Source organism: Desmodus rotundus, chromosome 5 (genome assembly GCF_022682495.2).
Source record: "Desmodus rotundus isolate HL8 chromosome 5, HLdesRot8A.1, whole genome shotgun sequence".
NCBI classification, from domain to species: Eukaryota; Metazoa; Chordata; class Mammalia; order Chiroptera; family Phyllostomidae; genus Desmodus; species Desmodus rotundus.
In genome coordinates this window covers 40,208,661-40,233,709 of record NC_071391.1, presented here as the reverse complement: position 1 = coordinate 40,233,709, position 25,049 = coordinate 40,208,661, and the positions used below count along the sequence as shown (strand labels likewise).

At 44.8% G+C, this 25,049-nt stretch overlaps 1 protein-coding gene across 3 annotated transcripts in view; it reads right to left on the bottom strand.

Moving 5' to 3' along the window:
• DENND5A (DENN domain containing 5A) overlaps positions 1–25,049 on the bottom strand; it is a 90,938-nt gene that overhangs the window by 1,259 nt on the left and 64,630 nt on the right. For 2 of the 3 annotated variants that reach the window (XM_024558692.3, XM_053924215.1), the window contains 12 exons: positions 23,615–23,746; positions 19,460–19,612; positions 12,478–12,562; positions 10,671–10,755; positions 10,067–10,195; positions 5,649–5,770; positions 4,328–4,473; positions 3,643–3,761; positions 3,181–3,362; positions 2,533–2,615; positions 1,893–2,016; positions 1,125–1,293 (listed from right to left, as the gene is read on the bottom strand). In XM_024558692.3, the coding sequence (XP_024414460.1) occupies positions 1,125–1,293; positions 1,893–2,016; positions 2,533–2,615; positions 3,181–3,362; positions 3,643–3,761; positions 4,328–4,473; positions 5,649–5,770; positions 10,067–10,195; positions 10,671–10,755; positions 12,478–12,562; positions 19,460–19,612; positions 23,615–23,746 (1,529 nt within the window). The remainder of the gene's footprint in view (positions 1–1,124; positions 1,294–1,892; positions 2,017–2,532; positions 2,616–3,180; positions 3,363–3,642; positions 3,762–4,327; positions 4,474–5,648; positions 5,771–10,066; positions 10,196–10,670; positions 10,756–12,477; positions 12,563–19,459; positions 19,613–23,614; positions 23,747–25,049) is intronic. The other variant, XM_024558693.4, reaches the window with a different exon arrangement.

Below are 25,049 nucleotides of genomic sequence, written 5' to 3'. Positions count from 1 at the left end.
GGAGAGACAACCCAATCTGACCCAAACCAGCCCTGTCCCTGCCACCACTCCCTTCCTCCCCTCCCTTCCTCAACAACCCAACCAGACACCAAATCTAGTCAGCACTTCATCTTAACAGCCCATCTCTAGCCAATAGCCAATCACTCCTCCCCACAGCTACCACCACCAAAAATAATGCTAAGAGCTAACATCCACACAGAGTTAGCACGGACCAGACACTGCTTACCTGTCACGGCTAACCCTGTGACATAAGGCAGGCGCTATCAGGGCTACTGTAATTCCCGCTTTACAGAAGCAGAAACTACGGTACGTAGAGGTTAAGAGGCTTGTCCAAGATCACACATCTAGTGAGGGGCTGGTCTGGGCTGTGAAACTAGTGAACTGGTTCCAGAGTCTGTTCACCACCACACCAACTCCCTCCCTTCCACAGCCTGCAAAACTACAGGCTCAAGTTTATTTGGCCTTCATGCTCTCACCTGACCTACGGGAAGAGCCCCTAAAAATCTTGCCTACTCTTCCGCATACCACCTATGATACCATATTAACACCACTGCAGTCCCGTGGTTAAACAACTCTGTCCTGATAGGGAAGGATTCTCTGTCCCAGGTCCTCAAGGGCTCTATCCTTACCGCCAACCCCCTGAAGCCTTCTCTGATCTTTCTCCTCTACCTTTCCAGCGTACCCCATACACGTGCACTCCTTTTTTGGACTTTCACAACCTTCTGCCTTGTACTGTATTTACTTGGGACAAGTGAACTTCTACATGGTAAGGGCCATGTTTCCTTCAGCTCTATTCCTACCATCACAAGGCCCACTCAAATGTCTGTTGAAGGAATGACTACATATACTCTTTCAAGTTTCATCAGTGGGGTGCTTCTATTCCTTCCCATCAAAATGCGGCCTTTCCTCCCCAGTTACACACACACTTTCATCCCTACCCCCAAAGATCCCCCCCATATGCATGGTACATAAAGGAAATTAAGGGCCTCCTGGAAGCCCTCTAAGGCCTCACCTGCTCAGGAGCGTCTGCTCATCAGCCACTACCCACCCCCGCACCACACCGGGACTGCAGCACCCCTGCCAAGGCTGGCTGCTATGTACTCCGGCCCATGAGGCTGCAGTACCTGGCTCCCAAGCACACCAGCATCTGAAACTTGCCGTCCTTGCCAATGTTGCGGGAAGTATTGTTGATTGCAGTGACAAATCGACAGAAATTTCGGGCCCTTGTATGCCAGTTTTCCTCAGGAACAACTTCATTCTGCTCCAGAGTCTCATAATAGGTTTGTGCTTTTTCTGTGAAGAGGAGAAAAGCTTGCCAATGACAGTGTCTCTTAAAACCAATCTACCCCTGCAGGCCACCTGCCACAGGCCTCTCGATGTTGATGTAAATAACTTACCAGGAATAATATGAGTGTTGTGACGTCACTAATCACCTTTCAAAATCATCCTTATATTCCTTATCCTTATTTTTTAAATTTATGTGGCCCCCGATACAAAGATGGTCCTTTCCCCATTCTTAAGATTTAAAAACATTTGTGAAGGAGAAACTTGTTGCATAAAAATTCTCCAAGTGGGCACAACACAGGGCTTGGGGTCCGATGCTACCGACTGTCCCACTAGATCTACGAGGAGAAAGTGCGAGCGCTCACGACTAAGCCTGTACAGCAGATGCCTGGGAAGGACCTTTTCTGTCCAATTCAGGAGGTGGGGGCAAAGGGCGGGAGGGCTTCTATCACCGCCTTTGGGAAAAGGCAGGGCAAACAACAGACCTAATCTGAGAGTCGCCTGATTTGGCTTCTGTACCTCAGACCCCAGCAGTTAGCACTCATGTTACGGTGGTGAGTCCCCATGTCTCAGCATGCTTTCCCCTCTCACATCCTAGTCCAACTCACCCAGGAAATCCCAAATGAAGACATTTTTGAAGAGACGGGGTGATTTAAATCCATGCTGGAAAGCCTGCTCCAGGGCCGAGACAAGGCCGCACTCTCCACAAAGCAACAGCGTCAGACTGCCTCGCTGGTAAGGAAACAGGGAAGAGTGACAAGCTTGCCTCAGCCAGGCTGCCCTCCACCACTTATCCCCAAACCCACAACCCACAGCTGGGAGGGCAGCAAAAGACAGGCGGGACCCTTGCCTAGTCCCCCAGCATCTGGCACAGTGCCTAACTCAAAACAGCTCTCAGTGAATAGCTATTGAATGAATGGACAAATGAATAGATGATGGATGTGGGTCCCCACCAGGGGAACAAAGCCAGTGTGGCCATTATTCAGGGAGACCAGGCAAATCCTGGAAAAAAAAAAAAAACCCCAGGAATACACACTGTTCACTAGAGGCCCAGGGACTCTGTTGGGTCACTGGTGTGTAAGGAAAACAGGGTAACCCAAGGCAGAGGCCCTCAGAGGAAGAATCAGCTCAGTCTCAACCTAACTGAGGCACACACTCTACATTCTGGGCTGTCCGAGCACAGGGGCCTGGAACATTATTCTCTCTGACCCAATACAAGGCCCTGGGCTGAAGGACAGGAAGGCTCACCTCTTTCTCAGGCTTATGGAAGTGCTTCACGATGCCATTGACTGCCTCCCCAATGGACTCCTGGATCTGCCCCGTGTTCAACTCTGAGAAAAATCAAGCAGACACCCGTCACCAACAGTGCCTAGCTGACTGAGCAGGAGACTGAGGACATTGGGAAGGCCCATGGGAGAGGTAGGGTAGTCTGGACCTTGGGAAGAGTGGCTCTCACCCACCCAACTTTGCTGAGCCAGCTCTTCCTAAAATCTTGGGGAAAAGGCAAAGCCCATTATCTTAAGAGTTCTGTCTCTAAGAGATGCTGGTACAGTTTATTTTCCATTTTTACCCTGGAACTTTTGGCAACCAAAAGTAGGCCAAGACTTGGCTGTGAAGCCCAGGAACCAAGAAAGAGAAGGCCAGAAAGTAACCCCTCACCGCTCCAGCATCATATACAAATAAGACAGAGGACCCAAGCTGGCCTCCACAAGCTCTCCCCGCTCCTTCCAGGCCTCTAGGGATAGGGCCAAAGCCCCTGAGGCTGCTTTGTGGGCAGAGGTGGTTCCTAAGGCAGCTGCACAGGCTGGGATTGGGCTAACGTATCAGGGCTCCTGGAGATCTGTCCACATTTCCCAGGCTGGGGAGCATGGGGGCCCAGCCTCTCTCCCTACTCACTGGGCCTGTTGTTGGGGGAGATGGCAACAAGCCTGCGGATGACGCTGGGAGACTGCTGCAGGGGCGGCGTCCGGCAGGGCCTCTCGTCCACCTCGGGCTGCGACATGAGCAGCTCTCCAACTAGGACCCGCTCCAGGCTTCCGTCATCCATGCCCTTCCCCAACCACCGGCCACAAGGAAACCTAAGGGTCAGGCGATGGCCTGTCAGAGCTGCCAGCTCCTCCAGTGTCCTTCCCCTTACGGCTGAAGGGCCTGCTCATCCATCCCATGGTTATCATCAGGGAAGCCACCTGAGTGATGCGTGGCCACAGAAATGCCACATAGCTTCACTTGGTAAATCCTCCCTCTATTTTTTTTCAGGTGCATAAGGCGGAGCCAAACACTCCACATACCCAAGCATCAAACACAGCCCCTGGCCCACCTTGCCCCTCTACCTTACAGCAGAGCTGAGGGAACACTTACTTGTAGGTATGTCCTGTGATCTCATTCCTGACCATCACATACTCCACCAGCCATTTGGCATACAGCCCAGAGTTATCGTGGCCTATCTGCACAGTAGTGAGCTTCCCCAGGTTCTGGCACTGTGAGAGAACGGCCAAGTAGAGAAGTTGGCATAGGAAAAGAAAACAGGAGAAAACAGTGGCACTCCTTGGAGGCAGAGATCTGACTGGCTGCCTGCAACCTAGCAAGGAGAGAGCTCATGGCTCCACCTGCCGGCAAAGCTGGCAGTACAGCACTACCTCACGAAGGTGAGAAAGAAGATGCTGCTATGTAGAGGGAGAATGGGGCCTGGGAGCAGGCAGCTTTGGAAATGGGATAGCAGCCTGAGATTCAGAGGTCTCAGCAAACACTTGGGCCCAGCTGCTGAAAGAACTCTCAGGGATTTCTCAACACACCATGGACACGGAGGTATGCATGTTCAGATGGGTGAGTGCCTCCCAGCCACAGACTGTTTAGACAGGGCAGGCTCCCCCTTCCTCGGGTCAACTCTTGGCTCTGGCCTCTGATCATCTCAAGACAGGTCAGCTCTGCTGATGCATAACACTCTACAGAGCAAGGCCTCCAAAAACTCTGCAGAAAGCTCCAGAAAAGCAGCTGTTGCAAACTCAGATCCCCACAGAGCCTGTTGTTCCCAGGTAACACGTACCTCGAAGGTCATCTCTAACACATTCCTGGGGATCTGCAGGATCTGTGTCTCACCCAGTTCTCCCGAGATGCAGATCCATGGGTTGGCGGTGAACATGGAGCCCCCCAGCTTCTTGCTCGGCACAATCAGGATGTGGTAGGGGATCACTGTTTAGGGGAAACCACAAAGGCATGGAGGGGGGTCAGAAATCCCTCCCATACCTGAGAGGGCCCTGACCCGTTCCAGGTATGCTGGTGTGTTTGCAGCCTCTGCTGTGTCAGCCCAGCAGAGCCCAGAGCAGCAGGTCCCTAGGACCTAGTCTCTGGCTGGCTCAGAATATAAGCCAACCCCTCCCCTCAGTCTCACTCCTCCTAGGGTCCCCACCCAAACATCAAAGATCCAAGCCCATGTACAGGCTCAGAGCTAAGTCAACCTGTTCCTTAAACAATATCAGCAACTAGACATTGTCCTGAACTGCTTTTCAGAGACCTTTTCCAATCTATCATCTCATGAACACCATTAACCATCTCGGGGAGGCCATGCAGGTGTTACAGTGCCTTTTCTGTGGCACTGAGAGGGAATTAGCATCCCTCAGGTCTCCTAAATTCTTGTTCATTGCTGCTTCCACTGAAGCCTACAGACCTCCTCTCTCAGAGGGAGGATGGATGTCCTTTAGAAACAAGAATCCATGCTGCTGAGGCTGCTGAGTTGCAGGGCAAACAACTAGCTACCCACCCAACACCTTAGCACCGACGATAGATGAGGCTCCAGAGGCCTTCCTCAAACCATACTGAACCCTCTTCCTCACTCTGCAAATAGGGAGACTGAGGACCATAGCAGGGGCAGGCTCTGCTCATAGACACACAACGAGTTAGGGCCTGGACCCAAGTATCCCTTAGCAATCTAGAGTTCTTCCTGCTACTTCAGGAAGAGTTGTTTTTCCTTGTGGGCAGTTCTAAAACCTTCCATGAAGCCAAATGACTCTCTCAGCCCAAAAGAAAAGGGAAGCGTCTTTACAGGTATGCAGAGAGAACAGTGAGCTTCACCACCCCGCTCAACCCACTCCACCTTCACCAACTTAGGCTCCAGAGAAGTGCCCAGGACAACAGTGACAACAGATGGCCCAAAGGACTGAGCTCCCAGTTCAGAACAAGAATAAGGAGCTTCAGAGAAAAAAGCACCTCCAAGGGGGGGCAAATGCGCCTCTCTCCCACAGAAGCAAGAGGCAAACAGAAAGCACAAGTGATCGCCTTTTTCCTTAAAAAGGGGGCAGTGAGTTAGCCTCGGGCAGGCTCATGAAGACTGGAACTGAGAAGGCTGCAGGGAGCACAGGGCTACTCACGGATAGTTGTGAAGACATTGGTGAAGCAGAAGTAATCGACGGCATTGAAAGAGAGGAGGTGATAGAGGAACTGCTCCTTCTCGTCGTCACAGCGCAGGAAGGCATAGCGCTTGTACAACTTTCTGTCGGAGAGGAGGCAAACATCAGTCTCCCAGCGACAAAAAAGAGGAAGAGCCTAGAATTATTCAGTTCTGGAAGGAGACAGCTAAGGGAAGAATAAGATGTCAAGCCTTACGTTCCTTAGAGCTATCTGAAAAAGAAACGAAGCAGTTACTCTGTCTAACCAAGGGCGAGAGGGAAAGTGGCTTAAGCTACAGCAAGAACAACAAAACCCAAACTCTACCTGTGTCCAAGGGTTGATGTTATTATAATGTGAAGTGTCAGAAGTCATGGGATCTCCTTCCTCAAACGGAGGGCTGACGTGAAATTCCCCCAGGGAAGACACAGGCCCTCTCAGGCTCCTAGCTAGGGCGCCCCCCAGTGGGTGGTGGAGGAACAATGACAGGAGGTGTCTGATCATCGCTCATAACCAGGCGGAGTCTCAGACCCCAGCGCTCCTGAGACCCACAAGTCAGGACCCTGCTCTGAATGCAAGTATAGCCCTGTGATGTGTCGGAGACAATAAACAGCAATGAAGGGAATGATCCAGGTCACGGGCAAGGAAGAGCTAGACTGATCCTGTCCATCTCCTTTTCTAACTTTCTCCCATCACCCCCAATCCTCACTGCTCACTCATCAAAGACCAACTCCTTTGCCTGACATTGCAGGCCCCCTGCAACTGCTCAGCAAAACCTTCTCCAAGCAGAGGGGACACAGACAGCCAAACGCACAGGCCCTCAGCACAGAGGAATACACAGAAACAAATACAAAAAATGTAACTATCCTGGCTGCCAAGACTGCAACCACCATGGTCAGAGAGGTGTGGGATTCAGCACACCTGTGAGGTTCTACCCAGTCAGACTTACACGGTACTTCCAACAGGTAATTCACCAACCAAGGCCTGCTATGTGCTGGTGCTAGAGAGGGAAGCACCTATCCTCCAATACAATCTAGGTGAATAAATCAGGTAAAGACCACATTATAAGACTCCCCATAATGGGTTGCCAAAGGAAAGGCTCTCTGGAGATTTGAAGAGCCATAAGCATCAATGGTCCTAGACAAGGGGGGCCTGAGGGACAGCACAGCGTTAGACAGGTACGCAGAAGGCGGACAGGGCGCGGAAACAGTCTGAGTGGGGATGAGGGCTCAGGGGAGTGATCGGTTAGCGATGAGGCTGAAAAGTTAGGCTAAAGCCAAACGAAGGAAGGCCCTAATATTCAAGCCAGCGAGTCTGCAATCTGCCCTACAAGTAATAGGTTTCTGCAATTTGCCCGAGAAGTAAAGGAAAAGTGACAATCAACTCCAAGAAATTTAAATTTAGTGTAGCTGAGGGGTGAAAGGGGAAAGAGGGTGAACTCAGGTAGAGGCGGTAGGTAAGGAGACAGGTGGGGGCGGGGCTGAGGACCTGACACGCATATGTGGGAGGTAAAGCAAAGTAGAGCAAGGGGTCAAAAGGACTCCAAATTTTGAACCTAGGTAGGCAAGAGTGAGGATGGTCACAGAGAATAATGGTGACATTAAAATTTTTGAGAAAGAGATTATGCTAAAGACTCTGTGAAACTTGCGTTGTTCTATTTAGGTAAAATATATCTGAACGGAAATAAATGTAGAACCATAGCTCAGAAGAAACGTCAGAGCTAGAGCTTCAGGTGTGGCAGTCACCTGCTCAGCAGTGACAGAAGTCATGGCAACGGGTGAGCACGCTGAAAGAGAGCGGAGAGAACAGGTGTGCGTGCAGAGAAGGGAGGGCAGTGGAAGCCAGCGCCCTGGACAGAGTAAGGGAAAAGGACAGCATGATAGTACAGGGTCACACCACTCAAAGTGAGTTTCAAAGTCAAGGGGGAGAGGCGGCAGTGCATCATAATAATCACTGCAGACAGGTTTAAGAAAAAAAGTCTGAGCTCACCATGTAAAGGCGTACTAAGTTCTTTCCTTAGAATACATAGTCGCCTTACCCTGTCTCCACCTGACCCCACCTCCACGCTGCAAACAGTCTGGGAGGCTGGCCGGAAATCCCAGAGACTCAGACACAGTCTGTCAAGATATACTCCCCAAAGCTGCCCATGCCTCCTGTCTGTGCAGCTATGAACACATCTTATGTGCACAATTAAACATCTACTAGGTGCTAGACAACATGCTTTGCATGGGAAAGGCAGAGTTCATGCCATCAATGAAAGCACGTTTTAATAAGCAGTAAGCAACTAGATAATAATACAGCCTGTAGTGGTAAAACAGGATGAACTAATACTGTAACAAATGCTGTGGGTGCCCAGAGGGAATGGACCCAGTCCCTGGGGAGTCAAGGCAAACTTTGGCAAAGAAAACTTCAGATTAGGTCCTGAAAGGGCTGAAGATAGTCGGAGAAGGGTGTGACTGGAGCCTTAAATGAATGGAAGGAAAGATGAGAGAGGACAGGATGGAAAAGTAGGCTGGTGTTTTGTTGTTGTTGCTTTTAATCCTCACCCGAGAACATTTTTCCATTGCTTTTAGAGAGAGAGGAAGGGAGAGGGAGAGAGAGAAAGAAACATCGATGTGAGAGAGAAACATCAACTGGTTGCCTCCACACACAACCCAACCGGGGATCAAACCCGCAACCTAGGTATGTGCCCTGACCAAGGATCAAACCCACAACCTTTCAGTTTGTGGGATGACGTTCCAACCACCTGAGACACCCAGCCAGGGTGAGAGTGGGCAGGTTTTGATGCAGGGCCCCTTTCTCTCTCCCTAGGCCCCATCCAAAATGCAATCTATGGCAGCAAAGCTCTTCTCGTTTTCTGCTCACTGAGAGTAGCACAGAGGTCAGAACCAAGTGAGAAGTTACTACACGGTAGGCAAATTCTGAGCTAACCTCCTCTAACGGGACTACAGTTTAAAGAAATCAAGACTGGCCTCCTCACTAAGGTCTCTGTTCTGCTGGCTGTTGCTTGGGCCTTTAAGCTCATCTGCCCACTGCCCTGGACTTTGGAAGTTCTTGTGTTTGGCCCCCTCTCAGATGCCTCTCTGTTCTCCCACTGACTTGCAGCCTCTTCTGACAGATGACACCCACACTGGCCAGCAGGAAACATTCCTGCCCTCGGGCCCTGGTGCCCACACAGCTGCAGATACAATTGTCCTACAGAATCTGGCCCGCAAATGTTTCTCTTCCAAACGCCCGGCTCACATGTGCATTTGTTCTCTTCCAGTTATCCTCTCAATTTTCAAATTTTATTCCTTAATCTCTTTGTCCCTGACATTTAAGTGCTTTAAGAATTGCTATTTCTGACCTCTCAGGTTGAGCTCCCTAACCCATCAAGGTTTTAAACCTGGTTTCTTGCTGTGGTTTACACACACAATAAACAATCTTAAAAAAATGCATTCCTATTTTGAATAAAAACAGATTCTACAGCTTTAATCAACTGACTCACACAAAATGTCCCCAAGGTCCACTCCTCTGCTTTATCATCCACAGGGAAGTCACATAATAAATGATACCATGAAAGATGCCTAAGAAAACGCTAAACAAAAATGCCCAGCAGGCTTGCCAGTGAAGAAAGAGCCAAACATACTATCTACAGAAAAACGCAGAGAGGTGGTAATCTGAGGCACAGAAGGGGCATAGCTCTCCCCGCTCCCGCTCCTCCTCCTCCTCTAGTACATTAAGTACAGAAAAAACACAAAAAGTATAAGATCAAAAGAAGGGAACTATTAGGTTTAGTGGTCCCTGGGAGTAAGAGAGCCTTGAAATCTCTCCCCTCTCACCTTCTGGGTGAAAAGTGAGGAGGGAGAGGGCCTAAGAGGGTCATCTGAAAGCCCTTTTAAGCTCTAAGGAGACTCAGGCAAGGTCCAGAGAGGACGAGCAAGGACTTGGCTACTGTGGGCTTTCCCTGGGCCCAGGAAAGAACAAAAGAGGTAAGGGAATACCTTAGGAGTTTTCTTGTAATCCTCCAATCCTCTCCTCCCCAGGACAGAATAGAGACTAAGAAATGCCTATGCCCAAGAGGTACCTGAGTGCAGCAAGGAGAGGAGCCCCCAAAATCTGAGGCAGCCAATGAAGACCCCATCCTTCTCACTACCTCTTACAGAAAACCATTTTGGAGCATGCATATTGAGAAGGTAGGGAGAACAAATATAGCAGAATTATTCTTTTGCAGATAGAGAAGGAGAAGCAGAAATGCTTCAAAACCTTCATGTGCAATTTGAGTTTAGCTGAATACAGCCGTAATCACATACTGACTACTCCCCCTCCCCACACAGGGGTCTCCAATCCTCCCCACACAGGGGTCTCCAATCCCCCCACCATTCCTGAGAGCCTGGTTCTACTCCAGGTGGAGTTGCCTTACTTGGTGAGCTCATAGTCTGAGAGAAGCTGCTTCAGGTGTCTGGAAAGTAACTTTTTTTCCATGGATAGTCGCACCCATGCTCTGGCTTTTCCCACATCAGTCTTGATTTCCCCGATGTTCTGGATATGCCTAAAGGGGGAATGAAAAAAAGGAAGTGGAGGGCAGGTGGGAGATGAACTCACTACCAACGTCACCCCTGAGAAGCTGAAGGAGACCTAGTGAGGCAGTCTACCCCATCCTGGGACAGTATGTCTCTCTTGTTCCCTACATCCTGGGCTTCCATGCAGCTTTGCCGGAAAGGCTCACCTGGCAAAGCACTGGGGGGAAGGGGGATTTACAATACAGCTCTCAGTAAAAGTCAGGTGAACCCCAGAGACCCTAGGTCTGGAGACATGCAGACATAATTCTCAAAAAATGTCAGGGAACCCAACTGTTTATACAGCTCTACAAATGCATCAGGAAGCACAGGACCAATGAGAAGAGCTTCCTGATTAACTGAGAGGTAGATGCCCAGGTCACTGAGACCCTGTTATTTAAAGTGGACACATAAGCAGCAACTGGAAACAGGATTTTAGTGGCTTATGATGTATGAGCCCACACTGACCTCATATCCTGAATGAGGGAAATTCTCAAGGGAGACATGACTGAGCTGGCATCAGACTTCCTCCGTTCTGAGTCAACAAGTATTCCTAGAACAAAAAAATTGGTCATGTCCAAAAAGATCTGACTATCCAAACAGTTGACTACCTTTCTTGTCTCAAATCACAAAGTTCTACAGGAAACAGTCACTTTGGTAACACACTGCTCAATCATTTCATGAATATTTCTAGAGCATCCACTAGGTTTCAGATTGAACACTTTTATGCACATTATCTCATTTAATTCTCTAACAACTTCTAAGGTAGCCAAAGAAGGTATCGCAGAGGAGGGAACTGAAATTCAGAGAGGTTAGCTGCTTTGCCCCAGTCACAAGTGGCAAAGTCAGACTCCCCTGGCCCCTAACCTGGCATGTTTCTCGTCATAGAACACGGAAGCAGTGCTTCCACTGGGAGCTACTACTCTTGTCCTGCCCCTGCCTCAAAACGGGCTGCCAGAACGGGATGTGGAAAGACCATGTTCCAGAAAACTGGACCTCTAAGCATATTTATATCTGCATGCCTGGCCCCTTTAAAACTTATTACCTCGATTACCTGGCTGTTGAGGATTTTTGACTACAGTTTATCCCTTGGTAATAACTTCTGTACCCTTCCTGAGAAGATTTCTTGCTCTCATAACCAGAAAGTTGAACAAAAAAGTCTTAAAATGTTACTTAGGGAGCTCTTGCACCCAGTTTTCAGCCAACCACTTTCCCCTCGTTCAGTGCTAGTTGAGGTTGACTAGTTCAAGGGCAAAGACGACACTGAGTTTACACCCCCCATTTAAACTGATCTTTTCACCCCCCATTTAAACTGATCTTTACCATCAGGTAAGAACATCTAAGGAAGGCAAACAAACTCCTGGGCAGAGAGAAGAGAATGAAGGATGGCATGAAAAAGAGGTGCTGCCAAGAAGTAAAGGAAGGAGGGGACTGTCCTGGAAGGGACACTATAGAATGGTATAAAGAACACCAGACCAAGAGACAAGAGGCCTGACTCCTAATCTGTCCTTTTCCATCAATTGTGTGATCTTGAGTAAATTCAATTCCCCTCTGGGTCCCAGTTTCCTCCTCTTGTAAAATAAGAGGGCTGGACTAGATGATCTCTGGGGCCCGACCAACTCTTATGTTTTTATTAAATTAAAAACAGAAAAAAAGTGTAAGGAATCATTCACACCGGGCCTCAAGGTAGGACACTGACAAAGAGGCTCTCTTACTGATAGGATAGATCATTGCAGTGCCCACCTAAGGGAAATAAAACAAAAGGCTCTGAAAACAGCTTGCTGCAAACACAAGACACCAGTACCACCCAAATTCATTTAAACGCAGTTGGTTAGAGTGTCGTCCCAATGCACCAGGGCTGTGGGTTTGATCCCTGGTTGGGCACCTACAGGAATCAACCAGTGAATGCACAAATGGGTGGAACAAATCAATCAATCTCTTTGTCTCTTTCATTCTCTCTCTCTCTCTCTCTCTCTGTCTCCCCCCACTCCTTTCCTCTTTCTAAAATCAATTTAAAAATAAAACAAAGTCATTTTAATACAGGCCTCCTGCTGATACAAGTCTATCTCACTGATCAAAAGGGTATCTAATGAAAGCAAACCCCACGGCTATGGCATGCTCTGTGGTTCAAAGGGCCTGAGGCCTAACACGTGAAAAGACAACATTACAGAGCAAAGGCTCCACTGACCTGGATCACTCCAGCTGAGCACTCTGCAGTAGGGGATGGGAACGTGGGCGGAGGGAGTTCCCTCCAATGGTGCAGAGGCCATCTTACCTGAGGTACTGAGGCTTCCTGATGTGAGTTTTCTCTGCCGGTTTTCCTGATAATGTAACAGGTGGGACCACAAGGCTGATTTCCCCTAGAACCAACACAAGGGAACAATACCTATCAGTTCTGATTTCAGAGGCCAAGACATCCAGTGAACAGATTCAGAGATAATTTAAACACATAGATTCAGGCTTTTGCTAAAAAGTATCTGTACAGCAGGTCCTCAAATAACATTTTGTTCAATGATGTTCCGTTGTAACGTTGATGAGATGCCATAGTAGCTTAACTCTTGTTTATATCACTTGACCTCTAGCAAACCTGGTTTTGTTATACATCATTTAACTTGAAGTCACAGAATCCATCAACATTAAGTGAGGACTTATTGTAATACTTCTTATCTCAGTGTATACCTGGATGCAATGTATACATATGTGAGGGGGGACCCCCAAAATGGAATTTATTTATTTAAAAATTGGACACAATCCACTGAGCCCTGGCTGGTGTGGCTCAGTGGATTGAGTGCTGGCCTGCAAACTAAAAGGTTGCCAGCTCAGTTCCCCATCGGGGCACAAGCCTGGGTTGCAGGTCGGGTTCCCAGTTGGGCAGGTACAAGAAGCAGCTGATTGATGCTCCTCTCTCACCTACGTCTCTCTCCTTTTTTTCTCCCCCTTCCCCTCTCTCTAAATAAATAAAATCTTTTAAAATTTTTGTGCATTTATTCTTACATGTTTAAACTTCAGTCACCTTCAAAGTACTCTCCATTTGATGCCACACACCCATCGAGACAGGTTTTTCACTGCTCAAAACAGTTTTTGAACTCGTCAACTTTGATGCCTTTTAGTGCTTCTACTGTTTTTTGTTTCACCTCTTCCACATGGCAAAATGTTTCATTTTAAGGACTTTTTTCATCCTGGGAAAGCACTTAGGGTAAGATCAGGTGAAGAGGGATGGTAGGGCACAGGGGTCATGCTGTTTTGATCAAAAACTGCTGAACACTCAGCGCGGTGTGGGCTGGTGCCCTTGTAGATCACCATAAAAGGGGCAAATGTGTTGAAAGAGTCTGCAAAAAAATTCACTGAAGCTCAACCCAGCCTCTCACAACAACGCCGGCTGGTACAGAGACAGATGGGCTCCTAGAACACTCTCCTGAGAGTGAGGGGGAGTAGGAGGGGGTGGGAAGCCTGTACTACAAGGGGCCTGCCCTCCAGAAGACAATTCCATTTTTTTCAGGGGAGACACCCCTCATATATTCCCCTACTAAAATCCTGGAAAAATATAAAGAAAAGAGAAATGGTCCCTGACCAGGAACAGGAAAGACATGATCCAAAGAGATGCGAACAGACTAATGACGATGAAAGAATAAAGCAAAAAACCTCTCAATGGTTTGCTGGCTGAGGGTCAGCCTGGGTAGAGCATGATGACCTTTGCACAGAGGAACTGATAGCCCGTCTGCAAGATTCTATGACAGCTAGTGAATTCCCTAAAGTATTTAAAAGTATTCCTGCCCCAGCCGGTGTAGCTCAGTTGGTTGGACTACCATCCCATACACCAAAAGGTTGTGGGTTCAATCCCTGTTGGAGTGTGTATGGGAGGCAACCAAGTGATGTTTCCCTCCCTCTCCCTTCCCCTCTCTCTAAAAACAATAAACAATTTTTTAATAAAAATTTTTTTTTAAATAGAGGCATTCCTGCCCTTAGTACAGGCTGGGAAGAATCAGTCATCATTCCGATGGGGATTTACTACTGAAGGTACAGTTGAAGAAGTGTGCAGGAAGGTAGCTATTAACTGCAAGGCTGAGATACAGCCAGCATAAGAGAACTTTGGCATCTGCAGTTTAAACTAGAGGGTGGGGCAAAAGTAGGCATACAGTTTTAAGTATACAAAACAGTTTATCCTTGTATTATTATTTATTAATTGTATTATTTCCCATATGAATGACTGTAAACCCCCCTTTGCCCCACCCTGTATTTGAGTCATGTAGATTTGTCATTTTGCCAAGGCACATAACTGAAGAGCATTTGCAAGCCTGATATCAGGCAGTGATTTGCCTAAGTAGCGAGTAAGCCCAGCGGGCACCCAGCAACTGCTTTGTCTCTTTCTAGTCATCCTTCAGGACTCAGTGACTCTCATGACTTGATAAAAACTTTATTTCAGATTCATGGAAAATGCTCCTATATAGTTGATGTGATACAAAGGTAGTATAATGTTTGTTTTAGTAGTAGGATTTAGTATAATGATGTCTTAAAATTTTTATTTATGTTTTTTAAAGAAAAAGAGGGAGAGAATTGCATCCCCATTGGGGACCAAACCCACAACCTGGGCATGTACCCCAATGGGGAATCAAACTGATGACATTTTGCTCTGTAAAACAACACCCAACCAACTGAGCCACACTGGTTTGGGGCTATAATAATTTTATGAATGACTTTAGTTCTGCATTTTATAAATAACGATAGAAGCTACCATGTCTTGCTTCAGGTTTGCTATGAACTATGTTGAATGTTTAAAACACAGTATTTTATTGAACATTCCCAAAATCCTGTAAGGTAGGTATCCCTATCCTCATTCTCTCTAGAAAAGAGCAAATGCAGTAGTAAAAGACTGTAGAAGATCACACAGCTGGTAGGAAGAATGTGGGGACTCAAGAAGTCTATCTAACGTCAGAACCATTGCTCTTAATGATGTTGCTATACAGACTGCTTCTGAAAGAGGTCACTTAACTTCGGAAGGTACACCTTCTAAAGAAAATTTAATGTCTGGAATGACTGTGAGACTTTAAGGTCTCAAGAGTTCCCCTTGAGAATATCAAGGAACTGTTTTGTTCCTACCCACCAGCTTGATCTCTTTGGGTGGAAACAGTCAAGCACTGAAATGGAAGAAAACCCTCCTCTACGGACCAGCAAGCTGCTGACATACACCTGCTGCGTATTTGGATTTCCTACAATATTTAACCAGCTTAAAACGAAACCCAACAACTTCAATGGCAATTTTTTAAAAATACATTAAAACTAGAGAAGACCATTCTTTATTCATTGCAATACCAAATATTTGGAAAACACAGATGTTCGGCACAATCAGACTTACAGTTCTATATGCTGTTACAGTTCCTATATAGTAACATGTTATATCTATCGATACAACATATGCAGAAAATAATACAAAACTTAAAACAGCCATGCTCTTTGAGACAGTAATTCAGCTTCCAGAAATCCATTCATCCATTCATTTATCAAAACCTTAAGAGTAGGCTCCTAAAAGGGCAGGTCTTTGACTTAATCATCACTATATTCCCAGCATCTAGGCAGACCTGGAAGGCAGCCTCCCTTCAAAGAACTGTGTGGATGTGATACAATCTACGTACAGCTGGTCACCAGAGAGCCCTTGTGTGAGCCCTCGTGTGACGGGATGCTGAAGAACCAAAGGCAAGAGCAACACCAGGCCACTGTGCCAGCAGGACGCCCAGGCGCACAGTGATTACACTAGTCAAGGAGGGAGGGCAAGGGCACGAGTGAGAGAACAGCAGCCAGGCTGAGGCTTAGTAATAGGGCACCGGGGTCCTTCCAGTACAGGACGCATGGATTACTCTTTCTCCTCTTTTGCAAAGGGACTGATAGAGACTGCAAGGTTCAATATAGTCTGACTACCCACTAAGGCTTGTGGCCACACAATATATAGGTAGTACCAGATTCTCCAGAACTATCAACGCATAAAGGGTGAGAAACCACCCCTTTTCACCTACCAGTCCCCAAATGGCAGCAGTTACAAAACTTTGTATAAAATCAAACCTCACCTCTTAGTGTCAGGTAAATATACTAATAGGTAGGATGTCCATTTCCTCGGACTGTGTCATCAAAAGTCAAAGGGCAGTGAGGACAACAGAGATTCTCAGGAGAACCTGCTGCAGGCGGCCTTCCAGGCAGACAGCCACAGCTCACAACAAAGTTTAATAGGGAGCCAGCAGCAAACACTGTTGTTTGCGCTCCCTCTCCTTTCTAAGTAGATAAAATGGGTAGCTGATCGGCAAGGTGCCCCCAGAGGAGGGAGATAAGATAGTTCTCTGACCAGGTAACCAGGTTACAACCTTGGACTGGAACATAACTGAAAGGATGTCTCAGAGCAAAAAGCTGCTGTACAGACAGGCCAGCACCATAGAGGTCTAAGGAGGATGCTGCAGGAACCAGACAGACGGTCAGGGTCAATCCCCAGTGCACATGTGTCCCTGAGGTCAAACCCTGCCAGCAAGCACAGGCCCTCACTTCCCTCTGGTGACACTTTTAGTCCTCCAGAAGCATGACTCAGAAAACAGAACCTGAACCCAAAGCCCCCATTATTTTGACCTGGTTTCTCACCAAACAAGTAGACTCTGCCTATCCAAACTGAGAGAGGGGATCAAATGAATTCCAAAAGAAATTCCCCATGCTGCAGGAATTCTGTAGAATACAGATGTGAAGCCTCGGGGGACAGGTTTAGAACACATGATGATATGTTTATTTTCAAAATGCCTCAAGATTTTCATGGCAAATATTAAAAAGTTTTGAGCGCATATGTTTTACCAAGAAGCTGAAAAAGCACATAGCTCAATGGATTGAGCATGGGCTGCAAACCAAAGGGTCGCCAGTACGATTCCCAGTCAGGGCACATGCCTGGGTTGCAGGCCAGGTCCCCAGTGGGGGCCACGTGAGAGGCAACCATACATTGATGTTTCTCTCCCTCTCTTTCTCCCTCCCTTCCCTTCTCTCAAAAAATAAAATAAAATAAATCTTTTTAAATAAAAAGCTGAAAAAGCTTACTTAACCATAGTGCCAGGCTTGCTAAACTTTAAAGAAAATGATAAAATGATTATGTATATTCTACTTATTTGTTATAAAGAAAAGAAAGAAACAAATTCTTCACATGGAACCAAGCATAATAACAGTGTCATATGTTACATACCCACCACATGCCAGGTACTTATTTTTATTACATTTAATTATCATAACACCCCTGCAAGGTAGGTTTTACTAACTCTGTACTATGGATAAGTAGAAAATGAGAGTCAAAAATCACAAATCACTTCAAGTCATCCAGTGGAGCCAAGATTCAAACCCAAGTCTTTCTTTGCAGTCTTTGGAACCCAAGACTCCAAAGCTCAGTGTTGCTACGTACACAACAGGACTCTCAAAATTTTAGGGATGTGATACACAATTTTTAACATTAAAAATATCTTTAATCACAGTGCTATTTATAATACTGAAAAATCAGAAATAAGATAAGCAGCCAATAATAAGGGACTGATTCAAGTACGGCACATCTATACAACGACACAGAAGAGTAACCACACACATTCGCAGAGAACCTCCCAGATACCAGGCTCTCGGCTCAGTGCTTTACACGGATTACCAAACCCTCAGGAGAACCCTACAGAGGTGGGTACTTTCAAATCCAACACCCATGGGAGGAAACGGAAGCTTAGAAAAGCTAGGTACCTCACTTGGTTTCATAAAATGGTTAAGTGGCAATCAAGCCCAGGTTTATCTGACTTATAGTCTGCACTCTTAAGTATTTACTATAATATCACCTAAAAATTAGTTAAGGGCATGGAAAAAATGTTATGAGGTAAAAATAAAAAGCAAGTTATAAAACATTATTGGATTTTTTAAAAACAGTTTTACAGAGATATTTAATTCACATTAACATGAAATCCACACTTTAAAGTATACAATTTTGGGTACCAAAAAAATCTGGGTTTCAGTATATTCGCAGAGTTATGCAACCATCAACACTACCTAATTTTAGAACCTTTTCATCACCTCAGAAAGAAACCCCATACCCGTCAGCCATCACTCCCTAGTCCTCCCTCCCTCCCACCTCTGGCGTCTTTTTATCTACTTTCTGTCTATGATTTTGCCTAAATGGGATCATATAATACGTGGTCTTCAGCGACTAGCTGCTTTCACTTAGTATGTTTTCAAAGTTCATCCATGTTGTACCATGTATCCATACTTTATTCCTTGTATGGATATACCACATTTAGTTTACCTATTCTAGCTGATGGGTATCTGGGACATTCCACTTTTGGTCTATTAAGAATAATGTTGCGCCTTGGCTGGTGTGGCTCAGTGGACTGAGTGCCGGCCTGCAAACCAAAGGGTTGCCAGTTTGATTCCCAGGCAGGGAACATGCCTGGGTTGCAGGCCAGGTCCCCAGTTGGGGGCATATAAGAGGCAACCACACAGTGATGTTTCTCTCCCTTTCTTCCTCCCTTCCCTCTCTCTAAAAATAAATAAATAAAATCTTTAAAAAAATAAAAATTAAAAATATTTTTTAGAAAGAATAATGCTGCTATAAACATTTGTGTACATGCTTTTATGTAGACATGTTTCTACTTCTCTTGAATACACAGCTAGACGTGGACTCACTGGGTCACAATGCTAAGTTTAACATTTCGAGGAACTGCCGGACTATTTCCCAAAGTGGCTACACCATTTTACATTCTCACCAGCAATGTATGAAGGTTCCAATTTCTCCATGTCCTCTCTAACGCTTGTCACCGTCTTTTTTATTTTAGCTACCTTAGTGGGTGTGAAAAGGTATCCCACTGTGGTTCTGTTGGATTTTTAAATATACATCTGTATCTGGATATATGTGTAGATAAAAACATTTTGAAGGACAGACCTGGCGGACTGTCTTCAAACCATGAGGATGGAAACTCCAGAAGGGCAAAGATCTTGGTCTGTTTTGTTCACTAAGGTATCTCGAGTGCCTGGTACACTATAGGCCCCATAAATATTTGCTGGATACTTGTATGTATTTTCGAATTTGTCCAAAGTAAAACTGCTTTCAACAATGTTTCAAGTTCTTTTCAAATTTAAAAATGCATAAAAGTAGAAGTCGTCCATGTATACTATGTACCATTTTTCAAAGCCACCAGCTGGGAGAGTATGGGAAAGCTAGCAAGTGGAAACAGGAACACAGTTTGCACAGCAGAGGGAAGCCAGACATTCAGTACCTGTTTTACTTGCAGCCCGTGACTCCAGATCCTTTCCAAGAGGTCACAAAGGCTGGCGATCAAGGTGTTCTCTTCCACTCCTGTGATGTTGACCTCCCCGTGCCCTAGCTCCACAGCCTCTCGGCCCATCTTCTCCACCAGCATTCTCTTGGTCTACAAGGAATCAGTCGTAGGATTAGATAACCACAGTGAACAGGATCCCATGCAACTGCAGAAGGTTGTGGCCACCTGCACAGCACATCGCTTGGGCTGCGACAGACAAGGTAAGTGAGATACATAGAGTGTATTTATTCTCCACCATATAGGTCAGGTTATGATGAAATGCATTCCTTAAAAGTTTAGTAAAGAAGATACAAACATAGCAACCACTGCATGACTCTGAACAAGTAATCTCATCACTCTGGATTCAGTTTTTTCATTTATGAAATAAAAAGAGTTGAATAAAACCGTTTAGTTATGCTCACTCTGCCATTCTCTGATTCTCACTGTTTAGCTGACTTTATTAAACAAACCTTCAAGCATTTATTTATTTAATCCCTAGAAATAAATCTGAAGTACCTACCAAGGGGATAAAAATATTGAGGAGGAATAACTTACTTTTAGGTAAAAATTTTTAAGTGCTTACTGTAAAACAAACAAAAAAAACACGCATTGTATAATGATAATCTCAGCTTCCAATGTCATTCTCCAGGTACTGTATTACGTACTGCATTATCTCATTTAAGCTTCCAAATAACTTGATAAGTATTATTATTGTTGCCATTTAATTGATAAGGAAATTGTCATTTAACTGATAAGAAAAAGTAACTTGCCAAAATTACACAGCAAAGAAGTAGCACATCTGACCTTTGAACCTAAATCTGCCTGAATATTGAGTCCAAGTACTTAAGTGAGATTTAATCATATTATAAATTTGTGACATATAAAAATTTAAAGAGCAGGGGAAAAATCACCACCAATTCTTTCAGAAGCTACAACTCTTTAACACTTTTGGCATACTTCTTTCCAGGTTTACTATTCTTAATCTTTCTATTGTGACATGTATCTCACATGCACGTGTATATGTGTACAGGTATACACACACATATGTATATATGTATGATGTATACACACACATTGTGATTATAACCATCACCCGGGTTAAGAAATAAAATACTGTTCATGTATACCTTTGAAACACCCTACGTGCCCCTTCCAATCACCTTCCCACTCTAAAGCGATCAGTATCCTGACAAGGAAATACTTATCACCTATATGTGCATTCTTAAACAACAGTTCAGTTTTGCCAGGATGTTTTCTTTTGTGATTTGCTTTTTGACTCAACTTTGTATTTGTGCAATTCATCTACATTGACGGGTATGACTGTTGTCCATTTCCATCGCTGTATAGCATTCCATCATATGAATATACTATGATTTACTTGCCAGTTCTCCTACTGATTGGGTTGTTTCCAGTTTAAAGCGATTATAAAGAATGCTGCTGTAGACTTGCTGCACGTATCTCCTGGGTCACGCTACGAAAGCCTGTCTAGGGAATATACCTATAAGAAGAATACTAAATACTGCTATGCTGTTTTCCAAAGTGGTCATAGCAACCTATACACTACCAATAGCATGAGAGTTCCTGTTGCTCCACACACTAGCCAACACTTGGCAGTGTTAGAATGATTACCATATTTCTTCAATTCTAAGATGTATCTTTTTTGCTTATTAACATCTCTGAAATTGGAATGTTATTTCACAGTCACTGACTGTTGACTGATCAGGCAACACAAGTAAAGACATTGTCACTGACAGGGTATGCATCTCAAAACCTGAGAATGAATGTCAGCAGCTTGGAAAACAAATCTCAGAGACAACAGAAAAGCCCTCTTTCAAGAAAGACAGCATCGCCAATGTTCTTGATAGCAGAAAAGACAACAATGTATGGAAAATCACAGATCCCGATGGCTCAGAGTGAACCAATAGAAACTTTGTTTTTTTTGAAACAACTGAGTTCAAAATATCAGTACTGGCCCTCGCTGGTGTGGCTCAGATGATTGAGCACTAGCCTGTGAACAAAAAGGTCCCTGATTCAATTCCCCACCAGGGCATACACCTGGGCTGGCCAGGTGTATCGATGTTTCTCTCACATGCTGCTGTTTCCCTCTCTTTCTCCTTTCCTTCCCCCCTCTCTAAAATAAAAACTAAATAAATTCTTTAAAAAATATATCAGTACTGATATACCAGTCTATCTTGTAACAGCAATAATTTCTACTGCAAGAGAAAGTATATTTGATTTCATCCTATAAATGAGTACCACCCACAATCTGAAAATGCAGGAAAATCTTTTTTCTTATTGATAAATAGGACATAGTAGAGATGAAGTTCATTGAATTGTCCTAAAAAGTATGGCATAGTGACTTGGTTGAAAGACTACATTTTTATTAGAAAAGAAGTTACATTCATAACTAAAACATTAAAAATTAAGTATGACTATCTTTTTGTCCTGGCTGGTGTAGCTCAGGGGATTGAGCGTGGGCTGCGAACCAAAGGGTTGCCGATTCGATTCCCAGTCAGGGCACATGCCTGGGTTCTGCGCCAAGTCCCCAGTGGGGGCCAGATGAGTGGCAACCACATATTAATGTTTTTCTCCCTCTCTTTCTCCCTCCCTTCCCCTCTTTCTAAAAATAAATAAATAAAATCTTAACGAAGGAGAGAATGACTATCTTTTGATCCAGCAATCTTAATCCTGAGTATATACCAAAACAACTGCATTCAGAATCTCAAAGAGATACCTACGTCCCATTTTCACCGAAGCATTATTCACAACAGCCAAGATATGGAAATAACCCAAGGGTCCATCGACAGACTTTGGGATAAACAAGATGTGCTATATACATATTGTACAGTGGAATATTATCCAGCCCTTAAAAAGAAGGAAGTCCTAACATTTGCAGCAACATGGGTGAATCTGGAGGACATTATGCTAAGTGAAATAAGCCACTCACGAATGGACAAATAGTACATGATCCCACTTACATGAGGTATCTAAAACAGTCAGACTCACAGAAGCAGAGAATAAAACGGTGGTTGCCAGAGGACAGGGGGAAGGGAAATAGGGAACTATTGCTGGATAGATACGAAGTTTCAGTATGCAAGATGAGTAAGTTCTGGAGGTCTGTTATACAACACAGTACCTATAATTAACAATCTAATATTGTGCACTTTAAAGTATGTTAAGAGAATAGATCTCATGTTAACTGTTCTTATCACAAAAAATAAACAAAACCCACAAAAGAACGTAAGAAAATTTTGGGAAGTGATCGATATGTTTAGTACCTTGATTGTGGTAACAGTATCACAGGTACATGTGTATGTCCAAACTCATCGAGATGTATACATTAAATGTGTGCAATTTTTTGGCCCTGGCTGGTGGAGCTCAGTAGATTGAGTGTCAGTCTGTGAACCAAAAAGTCGCCTGTTCAATTCCCAGTCAGGGCACATGCCTGAGTTGCAGGCCAGGTCCCTGGTTGGTGGTGTGCGAGAGGCAACCATCAATGATGCTTCTCTCCCTCTCTTTCTCCTTCCCTCGCCCTCTCTCTAAAAATAAATAAATAAAATTTTTTTTAAATCCCCGGCCCTTATACCAAAATAAATTTCAGGTGGATTAACAATTTTTTTTAATAATAATAAATGTGTGCAATTTTTTGTACCTCAATCCTCAATTAAAAAAAAAAAACAACCCACAATAAGCTTACACTGAATAACGCTCTGACCTAGCACATAATAGGCACTCATAAATTCTTGTTTCTAGACATATGAAATCACTGCTATCAAATTAATATAGAGGCAAAAACATTTTCGTATGTGTAAGACTAATCTGAAGACAATTCAACTACAACCATTTCAAGGAATGTTAGATGGCTAAAATTAAATACTACATCTCTCAGTTTTAAAGAACACGTATTAAGTTTATATCAAAGTGTAATTGCTTTTGATTAATGGTTTCCTTTATTTAAAACAAACACAATTCCAAGTTAACAGGATCTTAAAATTAATACTATCTCACATTAACAATATTTTTAAAACCAAGAAAGAACAGTCAGAGCCAAGCCTTGGTCTTACCTCGGCTACCCAAGCAAATAGCACACGTACAGAGGTGCCCACAGCTCACCTTGTTGCGACACTCCTTCAGCAGGCCCTCTACAAACTTCCAGTTGGTCTGGGCAATCACTGACGGGGAGAGGTTGGACAGTTTGGGCTGGCGGATGGTGCTGCCCATATTCCTGGCTTCCTGGATGTACTTCTACAGGAAACGAAAAAAATCAAAGACTCGATCCATGCACACCAACTAAAGGCGGCCAGTACTGGTGGGTGCCTGGAGAGGGCACTATCACCCAACACTTTCTTACTGCCTCTTTCCTACCCTCAGATAAAGTTGGGGCAGAAAGTTTAACATGCCACTCTGTATAAAAGGGAAAAACTGAGAAAATATGACGAATTCTGTTTTCTCTGATGGAGAGCAGTCCATAGGACTATAGTTACCTTTGCTTCAATGACACAAGAGGTAAAAACAAATCGTGGCTGCAGCATGTATAGTTCAGCAGGCAAACCCACCCAAATCTCAAGGTACTACTGAAAAAATCATTTCACCCACTAAGCTGGGAGGAATGTAGCTCCTCTGCCCATATCAAAGATATCTTTGTTATCATAAAGTATAACCTTGCTCCAAACACCAACTGTATTTTTAGCTTTTCTACAATGTTCTGGTGATTCTCCATATGCTGTTTGTTTTAACACAGAATGCACTATAAATGGAGTGAGCTGCACATGGACATCCTCTCGAGTATCCCAGATTCACAAGCAACATTTTTATCCCAGACTTCCTTCCTCCCCCATATTTATTCCAGCCGTACAATTCTGTCTGGCCCCTCAAACTGCCCCTACTACCAACCCCCAAGGTTAGGCTTCAATTACCATCACCTGGACTACTGCTACCTGCCTCCTAACTTGCTAGCTACCTGGCTGCTTCTAGTACCTCCTTCCTCCAAATATACTGTCCACAGTCTCCATCACACAACAATCACCAAGCTTTTGATCCTGCATTTCCTCTACTTAAAATTCTCTTCTTTGTCTCTAACAATGTTATCATCCTTCAAGACTTAAATAAAGATTTGGACTCCACCAAAAAGTCTTGCTTGATGATTACCCCAGGTAAAACTGACCTCTGCTTTCTCTAATCAGTGACCAAACACTGGCTTGCCTCTCATATGTCCCTTTAAAAAGACTACTCTACTGAAGTTATTTGTGTTCCTGACTTTACTCCCTTATTAAACTGGTATTCCCTGAGGACAAGGTTACCTCCTTGTCATCTTTATATTTCAAAGTGCTTACTACAATGATTTTGACCAAGTATATGTGCTCAATCAACACTGTAGACACAAGTAACATGGAGGTGAGGTGGAAGACCCAGGGGAGACTTTAAAATTAACACCACCCTGATTGGTGTGGCTCAGTGCATTGGGTGCTGGCCTGCAAACTGAAAGGTCCCCGGTTCGATTCTGGTCAGGGCACATGCCTGGGTTGCAGGCCAGGTCCCCGGTAGGGAA